This window comes from Oncorhynchus gorbuscha, linkage group LG16 (genome assembly GCF_021184085.1).
Source record: "Oncorhynchus gorbuscha isolate QuinsamMale2020 ecotype Even-year linkage group LG16, OgorEven_v1.0, whole genome shotgun sequence".
In the NCBI taxonomy this organism is placed as follows: Eukaryota; Metazoa; Chordata; class Actinopteri; order Salmoniformes; family Salmonidae; genus Oncorhynchus; species Oncorhynchus gorbuscha.
This window is the reverse complement of record NC_060188.1, coordinates 17,330,917-17,341,006: the sequence shown is the minus strand read 5'-3', so window position 1 is coordinate 17,341,006 and position 10,090 is coordinate 17,330,917. Positions and strand designations below refer to the sequence as shown.

The 10,090-nt window shown below is 42.6% G+C and overlaps 1 protein-coding gene across 1 annotated transcript; it reads right to left on the bottom strand.

Annotated features, from left to right (window-relative positions):
- Positions 1–8,423: 8,423 nt before the first annotated feature.
- Positions 8,424–9,790, bottom strand: LOC124000232 (permeability factor 2-like). The gene is made up of 4 exons (XM_046306453.1): positions 9,572–9,790; positions 9,088–9,220; positions 8,755–8,841; positions 8,424–8,571 (listed from the first exon to the last, which is right to left on the bottom strand). The coding sequence occupies exons 1-4, from the start codon at positions 9,633–9,635 to the stop codon at positions 8,562–8,564; spliced, it is 294 nt and encodes a 97-aa protein (XP_046162409.1). The 5' UTR covers positions 9,636–9,790; the 3' UTR covers positions 8,424–8,561.
- Between the last annotated feature and the right edge of the window lie 300 nt (positions 9,791–10,090).

Genomic DNA, 10,090 nt, shown 5'->3' with positions numbered 1-10,090 from the left:
TGATCTCACGTAGCATCAGATGAACTGGACACGGTACAAACGATAAGACAGTTAGCTGAGTACAGGATGCACTTGCCAGGCAGATTCTGACAGGACGGGGCGGGACAGGGATGAAGCAAACGAGACGATAGTTTGTTTCTGGCATGAGAAGCTCAAACGAGAATCTGACAAAGAAAGAAGCAGGAACAGAGAGAGAAATAGAGACCTAATCAGAGGGAAAAGGGGAACAGGTGGGAAAAGGGTGAACGAGGTAGTTAGAGGAGATGAGGAACAGCTGGAGGAGGAGAGAAAGAGAAGGTAACCTAATACGACCAGCAGAGGGAGACAGTGTGAAGAGAAAGAACAGGAACAAGACATAATATGATAAGACATGACAATAACGGCATATGTTTCGGGAAATTAGCTAGGTTGAATTTGGTTATTCAAGCTTTTCCCCTGATACGTAGACATCCGTCACCTGTGTGACTGTATTAGTTTTGTACGGACGTGGTTGATTGCGTGTATGTATGAAAGTTATTATTTCCAGGACTCTGGAGTAATCTATGACAATAGATGATGCGGTATGGGCCGATTCCAGGTTCTGACCCGTGGAGGACTGAAGGCATGTCTACACAGGAAGTGGACGAATCTGGATCTGTCATTTGTGGAGAATTTATGTTTGATGAGACGTTGAGATTTATGTTTGATAGTGTTGAGATGAAGGGGAATTAGATTGTAATTTGATTCAATGATTAAACTTTTTTTTTAAATAAAGATTAACGAAAATCCTGAAAGAAGAGTTATGATTCTGATGTAGGTTTAAAAACAGTTGGAGTTAAGTTTAGATTTGATTAATGATGGGTGAAGAGTTGGATAAACATTTATAATAATGTTGGTTATGTGTCTATTCATATGATAATCTGATAAACCTTTATAATAAGGTTAGTATGAGTAGGTTTACATTTTCATTTTTTATGATATAATGTAAACTAGATGTAGATTTGAATGTATAATATTTGATCAAAGGGAGGATTGTTAGAGGAAATGATGGTTGAAATGACTAATTATGTATACATTCCAATCAGAACTGACTAGTCCAAATGCTATAATGTACTGTACATATGAATTTTCTCTCTTGCTCCCATTCCCAATTGTATATAATGTAGTCAGGAGTTTAGTAACAATGAAGGTCTGTTCCTTAGTTCATACATTTGTACAATCTCCAGGTGGCAGGAACGGCCCATCTCCAGACTGTCTAAGAATGCTGATTTATACTGACTGGCCTTGACTTCGTGCTGATAACGTGAAGGCTCGAGAGCTAGAGGGCCCCTCTACTTGTGAAATAGAACGTTTAGAAAACGCTGACGTCATTTTCAGTTTATAACCTGTGGAAATATGTGTATGCGTTTAGTACTCTCTGGAATTAAACGCTGTTACCTTGGCTTTTAAGACTGGTCTCAATCTACTTCATGCATAATTAATGAACTTACAAATCATTAATGAATTAGAAATGAGTGCGAATTTGGTTTTGGCTATAAAACATACATGAATTTAGAAATGAGTGCGAATTTGGTTTTGGCTATAAAACATACAGGAATTTAGAAATTCCACTAACACCCAGTTATCAAAATAAATCTCCCCTCCGGATCAGATATGTTTTTGTCTATTATGAATGGAACATTTTTATGGATAAGTATGGCTGTGCCTCTACTGTTTGATTTGAAAGATGAGAAATACACCTGTCCCACCCAAGCTCTGCGGAGTTTGGCATGTTCAGCATCACAGAGGTGCGTCTCTTGTAATAGCTCAATGCCTGCTTTTTCCTTTTTTAGAGCACATAGTATCTTTTTTCGTTTTATTGCATGCCCTAGACCATGGCAGTTCCATGTCAATAGATTTAAGGTACTAGTCATCGTCATCGAGCAGTAATCGAACTTTAGTGCAAGTCATCGCTGGGTAAAAGTGTATAGTAATTACAGCTGCGTTCATATAAAAGGAAAATACATGATGCACATAAAATAATAATCTCTGAACACCCCAGCCGAGTTCCCAAACAACTCGACACATCCCGTTGGATCTATTACCCCCCCCCCCCCCCCGCCTCAGTCTCAATTCTGTGTTCCGAATAAAACAAAAACCGGGAACAGTTAGCAACGCACAACGTCTCCCTCTCCCCACCAAAGAAATGCCTCATCCTCTCCACCCCGCATTGAGTAAATAACACAGTTGCCCTCGTCCAGACCACAGTAAAAGAGGGGAGAAAAATACAATCAATAGCCCAGCCTACATATACCTCCCCCAAGGGACATAGGGAACCCCAGGTAATAATAGCAACAACAAAAAAACAGGGAAATAAAAATAGGCTGAAACATTAGTAGGCCTAGGTTACGCTATACAGCCCATCCCTCTCAGTTAAAGGAAAATAAATATAAATTGGGCGGCTATAATGACATTTAGGGGGTGGGTCTCTGGATATCGGCTATATGTCGTCTTACCTCCTTTAGTAATGGCATTAATCGCATTTAGTATTTGGTCTGTTTCTCATTGGCCAGGATTGTCTTTCAAAAAACGTTTTGCCTCTTCGGGAGTTTTGAAGTGTCGCAAGGCTCCTTGGTGAAGAATCCTGAGCTCGTTTGGGTATTTGAATCCCCTGAAGATGCCTCGGTCAATGGAGTATTTCTTCACTTCGTCAAATTCTCGGCGCTTTCGGCGTGTTCCAGCTGACAGGTCCTGGTGTAAAGCGAGTTTGGCGTTTCCCACTGTGATGGTGTTGTTTTTCACCACCTGTAGGACTCGTTCCTTGTCGGTGAATCTCAGGAAACATATGGTGATTGGGCTCAGTGGTTGTCTGGCTGCTGGTGGGGGCCTCAGTGCTCGGTGAGCTCTCTCGGGTTCTATGGGCCTGTCGGTGGGCAGGTGGAGCCACTCAGGAAGTTTGTCTTGCAGGTAGCGGATCAGTGGCATGTTTCCCTCTTCTTTTTCGCCCAGATTGAACAGAACACAATTATTCCTTCGCCCCCCCGTTTATGGTTATCTTGTTGTTGATGTCAGGCAAAGCGTTGTCCAGGATTGTCACCTTGCCCCCTATCGCACTGAGCTGAGAGTTAATGGCATCTAATTTGGTGTTTAGTTCTGTACGTTGGGATCTCAACTCAGAAAGGATGTCTTCGACAGAGTGCGAGGTTGGCATTCGTTGTGCCTCGTAGGGGAGCGGGTTCTCTTGCTCCTGGCTAATGGCGCTAGTTTTTTCTGAAGCTAGCTTCTTCTTGGAGGCTTTTTCCGTCGCTAATACTCGAGTCCGGGTAAAAATGTCACCTGTAGTGTCGCCTTTTGTAGCCGCCATGACTTTTTCTTACTAAAGCTAAATGAGTGTGAACTTGGAGTGGAGGTAAGATTAGGAATTGGAAACTACTTGTCCCCCCCAAAAACAGGTTTTTAAAAATGTTTGCAAAAGTATAAAAATGTATATTCAGACCCTTTACTCAGTACGTTGTATTTGGGGAGCTTCTCCCATTCTTCTCTGCAGATCCTCTCAAGCTCTGTCAGGTTGGATGGGGAGTGTCGCTACACAGCTATTTTCAGGTCTCTCCAGAGACATTAGATCGGGTTAAAGTCTGTTCTCTGGCTGGGCCACTCAAGGACATTCAGAGACTTGTCCCGAAGGCACTCCTGTGTTGTCTTGGCTGTGTGCTTAGGGTTGTTGTCCTGTTGGAAGGTAAACCTTTGGCCCAGTCTGTGGTCCTGAGAGGTCTGGAGCAGGTTTACATCAAGGATCTCTCTGTACTTTGCTCCGTTCATCTTTCCCTCGATCCTGACTAGTCTCCCAGTCCCTGCCGCTGACAAACAACCCCAGCAGTGCCTGGTTTCTTCCAGACGTGCCGCTTGGCATTCTGGCCAAAGAGTTCAATCTTGGTTCAGTCTTGGTTTCAGAGAATCTTGTTTCTCATGGTCTGAGAGTCCTTTAGGTGCCTTTTGGCAAACTTCAAGTGGGTTGTCATGTACCTTCTACTGAGGAGTGGCTTCCGTCTGGCCACACTATCATAAAGGCCTGATTGGTAGAGTGCTGCAGAGATGGTTGTCCTTCTGGAAGATTCTCCCATCTCCATAGAGGAACTCTGGAGCTCTGTCAGAGTGACCATTGGGTTCTTAGTCACCTGCCTGATCCCCGATTGCTCAGTTTGACTGGGCGGCTAGCTCTAGGAAGAGTCTTGGTAGTTCCAAACTTCTTTACATTTTAGAATGATGGAGGCAACTGTGTTTTTGGGCCCTTCAATACTGCAAAAATGTTTTGGTACCCTTCCCCAGATCTGTGCAATCCTGTCTCGGAGCTCTACGGACAATTCCTTCGACCCCATGGCTTGGCTTTGGCTCTGATATGTACTGTCAACTGTGGGACCTTATATAGACAGGTGTGTACTTTTCCAATCAATTGAATTTACCACAGGGGGACTCCAATCAAGTTGTAGAAATCTCTTAAGGATGATCAATGGAAACAGGATGCACCTGAGCTCAATTTCGAAAAAGATCTTAATACTTAAGTAAATAAGGTTTACATTTCTGTTTTTAATTTGTAATGTTTTCGCTTTGTCGTTATGTGGTATTGTGTGTCACGAATCCCACTTCCTGAGTCTGTGTTTGCCTGTGTTTCTGCCTGTGTTGCCGGGCGAATTAGCTTGTTGGGAGATCGATGTTCACCCGAACCTGTATCCCATCAGTAATCTGCACACCTGTCCTGATCATCACCTCTCCCCTTCAAAAGCTCTGACCTGACATCCATTCCCAGCCGGATCGTTAGCCATGAACAGTATGTTGTGCCATAGTATCAGCCTCAAGTTGGATAGAATTTGTTTTGTTGTTTTTTACATATTGCTTGCCTTAAACTTACCTCCGTTTGTTCTGTCTTCAGTTACTCACCCGGATCATTTACCCCATTCCCGCCTGGTCGTCGGAGGATTCCGCTACCCCATTGGATCCACCTATTTACTCTCATCAACTCACCACCGCTGCCCGCTACGCCACCTGGATATATCTACCCATTCACATTCACTTGTAAATAAATACTCACCTTCTTCCTACTCTCCTTGTCCTGGTCTGCTTCTGGGTTCGATTTTGAAAGAACGTGACATTGTGTGTAGATTGATGAGCAAAAAAATATTTAATAAATTTTAGAATAAGGCTGTAACAAAATATGGAAAAATTGAAACAGTCGGAATACTTTTCAAATGCACTGTAATTATTACATTCTTGCCACGTCCTAACCTTTGAGAGCCTTTTTACTTCTCTATTTAGTTAGGTTAGGGTTGTGATGTGTGTGGGCATTCTATGTTTTCTATTTCTTTGTTTTTGGCCTGGTATGGTTCCCAATCAGAGGCAACTGTCTATCGTTGTCTCTGATTGGGAATCATACTTAGGTAGCTGTTTTCCCACCTGTGTTTGTGGGTAATTATTTATTTTCTGTGTGTGTTTGTGTGCGCCACGGTTACGTCACGTTTGGTTTCTGTTTAGCTGTTTTTTGCTCCAGGAGAACTCGTCTGGGCTGCCAAATCATCCTGACCCCAGAGCAGGATGGCAGGAGTCACCCTGCCCAAGGTCACACGCAACTTCTATGTGAACGGACACGTGCCTGCACACCACTAAGTTTAGGGTAGAGAGAGGCTGAGACCCAAAGAGAGCGGTTGATTGCTCATTGAAGCTCCTTGTTGTACATAAACTTCTTAGGCGAGTGGATAGCATGGTATTAGGGGAAATGCCTAGCAAGGTTTACTGTACATTTTCTTCGTCTTAACTTTCAAAATGATCTTCAAAATGATTTCAGCTCGCACTGAGACTAGATTTCCCGTCCTCTGTCTTGCAAACGCACATCACTTGAAACACCTTTAACCAGCTACGCCACCAAAAAAAAGAATTTAACTTCAGTAGTGAGTTTAGCAAACTCATCTGGCTTACATTAGGATACTAATGTATACAAAAACAATTATGGTACTAAGCTGTGTATCTACACTGTCTTCACCTGAAGTCTACACCATCTTCACCTGAAGTCTACACTGTCTTCACCTGAAGTCTACACTGTCTTCACCTGGAGTCAACACCGTCTTCACCTGGAGACAACACCGTCTTCACCTGGAGTCAACACCGTCTTCACCTGGAGACAACACCGTCTTCACCTGGAGTCAACACCGTCTTCACCTGGAGACAACACCGTCTTCACCTAGAGTCTACACTGTCTTCACCTGGAGTCTACACTGTCTTCACCTGGAGTCTACACTATCTTCACCTGGAGTCTACACTGTCTTCACCTGGATTCTACATTGTCTTCACCTGAAGTCTACACCGTCTTCACCTGGAGTCTACACTGTCTTCACCTGAAGTCTACACTGTCTTCACCTGTAGTCTACACCGTCTTCACCTGGAGTCTACAACGTCTTCACCTGGAGTCTACACCGTCTTCACCTGGAGTCTACACCGTCTTCACCTGGAGTCTACACTGTCTTCACCTGAAGTCTACACTGTCTTCACCTGGAGTCGACACTGTCTTCACCTGAATTCTACACTGTCTTCACCTGAAGTCTACACTGTCTTCACCTGGAGTCAACACCGTCTTCACCTGGAGACAACACCGTCTTCACCTGGAGTCAACACCGTCTTCACCTGGAGACAACACCGTCTTCACCTGGAGTCAACACCGTCTTCACCTGGAGACAACACCGTCTTCACCTAGAGTCTACACTGTCTTCACCTGGAGTCTACACTGTCTTCACCTGGAGTCTACACCATCTTCACCTGGAGTCTACACCATCTTCACCTGGAGTCTACACTGTCTTCACCTGAAGTCTACACTGTCTTCACCTGAAGTCTACACTGTCTTCACCTGAAGTCTACACTGTCTTCACCTGGAGTCTACACTGTCTTCACCTGGAGTCTACACTGTCTTCACCTGGAGTCTACACCGTCTTCACCTGGAGTCTACACCGTCTTCACCTGGAGTCTACACCATCTTCACCTGGAGTCTACACCGTCTTCATCTGGAGTCTACACTGTCTTCACATGAAGTCTACACTGTCTTCACCTGAAGTCTACACTGTCTTCACCTGGAGTCTACACCGTCTTCACCTGAAGTCTACACCGTCTTCACCTGGAGTCGACACTGTCTTCACCTGAATTCTACACTGTCTTCACCTGAAGTCTACACTGTCTTCACCTGGAGTCTACACTGTCTTCACCTGAAGTCTACACCGTCTTCACCTGGAGTCTACACCGTCTTCACCTGGAGTCTACACCGTCTTCACCTGGAGTCTACACTGTCTTCACCTGGAGTCTACACTGTCTTCACCTGAAGTCTACACCGTCTTCACCTGGAGTCTACACTGTCTTCACCTGAAGTCTACACCGTCTTCACCTGGAGTCTACACTGTCTTCACATGGAGTCTACACTGTCTTCCCCTGAAGTCTACACTCTTCCTCTGGAGTCTACACTGTCTTCACCTGGAGTCTACACCGTCTTCACCTGAAGTCTACACTGTCTTCACCTTGTCAGTTGTGCGTATCTTCTGTTGCCAGTACAGCATTGAAGTAAAGCAAATTAACATGAAACCATGAGATGTAGATCACATAGTGGTTGATAATGAATTTAAAACACATGTACCTTATGATCATGTAATGACCAAAAGAGTGCCAAGCTCCACTGCCAGATATTTAAAAATGTGAGCGCTGTGATATGTTGCATCTATTTGTCTGTTATAGAAGTTTCATCGAGCAAAATATTTTTGTTGATGAGATCTGAATCTTCTCAAATAACATAAAATCAAAGTACAATCATCCATTCTGGAATGTGGGTAGTCTAAAGTGACTTGTATCCAAGCCAAGCTCATTGGCCACTGTGTAGAACAGGAAACAATTAATTGCCCTTTTCCTGTCAAATGGAAATCAAACTTTTGGTTTAGTTTGAGGAGATGTCGTTCTTTTTACTGGATGATTGCTTGTTAGTATTGTTGTTACAATGCTCTACACTCCCTTGCTTCAGGGAAAAGTGCCATAAGGCGTGTCTAAGTCCAGCTGTTGTAAAAAGCTGTGATTGAATTTTAGAAGTGGAGTAATAGTTATAATCAGGAAATAGAGACAGCGAGAGACAGATTTCAGAGGATTTTTCCACACATTTATTGTAATTGAATTGAAGGGGAAGTTTCAACATGATTCAACAGTTTCATATGAATAAATAGGCAACTAAATAAATATATCAATAAATATACTGAGGTTTGTATAAATACGTTTGAGGGTCAAGTAGGATGTGATGTTGTTCATTACGAAATCATTCCAATACAACTGGAATGTATGTAAATCTCAACAAAATAAAAACTATTGATAAATAAAAAATAAAATATAAGTTTAGTACATAGTACTTGGTTGTATATAAGAAACCAACTGTCTCTTCATTTAAAAGTCTCATGCCACTCTACATCTAGTATTGTATTTCAACCTGGATAGAAAATGATAGAATTCAGCCTATCAATCTTATAAATACTTATTTGGTTTGTATCTTGTAACAGTTCAGAATCCCAGAGTATTCATGGGATGATTCCCCCTCTTCATTTGTTGCTGTTGAGGAAAATAAAAGATGATGTTATTACAATATAATTGCCCATGTGAAGTTGATTCAGAACTTTTTGTGAAGCTAGATAAGAAAATTCCCCAAGCTCGGGATAAAGAAAGATGAAGGTCTGTGTGGTTTTAACAGGTCGGTTTACATCCTTAAACTCATACAGACTATCTAGTACTTACTTGGCCAGCATCTTCTCAATGACCTTCTTGACCCAAGGAGCGCTGACATCCAGACAAATCTCCTGACCGCTCTTGCTCAGAGTGGCACTGCAGGACAGACACACAGCACATTCAGACAATCATGAAACTTGGTAAAAACTACATTTTATTATCAGCATTAGCTAATGAAATTGGATGGTAGTCAGGGAGTAGGGCTGACTAATTGAAGTTATATATTTTTAAGTTAACGTTATATAGTAACCACATTTAATGTCAACATCATATAATAACCATATTTTACAGTAAGCATTTGCCAGTGTAATAGGACTATAATCAGGAAGCAGCAGGACTCACATGATCTCAGTGTCTCTGCAGTGCGAGCTGGGAGGGAACATCTCCACCTTCTTAATGAGTTTACCAATGCGTCTGCTCTCCGTCTCAATGCAGCGACACCGCAGGTCAGCCCCCATGCCTCTCAGACTCATCCCTGAAAGAGGTAAGAGGTCAAGGGTCAGCGGTAGAAGGAATACACAGTTATCCACCGTGATGACAAACACACTTGATTAGTTAGAGAGAGGGCAAGAGAGAGAGTCATTCACACATGACTGTAAGTCGCTCTGGATAAAAGTGTGTTAAATGGCATATATAAAGTATATATACAGTATATATTTCATATATATAGAGAGAGATGCAGATGTATTTGTATGTACAATAAGATACAAGATACAGTACAGTATATAAAGGTAAATAGTAATCCTACTGCTCATAACCATTATATTCATGTCCATTGGTGTCAATGCATTGAGTCAGAGTGATGTAGGTAATAATATAAACTCACCCTCAGTAATGGTCAGGAGGGCCAGGAGCACAACGACAAGGCTGGCTGACATTCTGATGCTCATCTTGGGGTTACAGATGATCCTACTAGAAATCCTCTAATAAAGCGTGTTGTTATCTCTCTGGTAACAAGTAAGTGTGTTATATCTTTCTCTTACTGTCAGTCCGGTTGTGAGTTCTCTTTTTTTCTTTCTCTCCTTCCTTCTCTGTCTGTGGTGAGTTTGAATCTTCCGCTGTGAGGAGAGCTGTTTTAAAGCCGAGTTCTGGAAGTGAGTCATTATGGCATATGGAAGATTGTGAAATCGGGGACTTGGCTGACTGGCTGATGAGTGAGGCAGGGTATTTCTCCATTGTACTCCTGAGTGACAGCAGTGGTGTAAAGGACTTAAGTAAAAATACTTTAAAGTACTACTTAAGTCTTTAAAAAAAATTTTTTAGTAGTTACTATCTTGTCTCATCCCTACAACTCCCGTACGGGCTTGGGAGAGACGGGTTGAAAGCCATGCGTCCTCTGAAACAC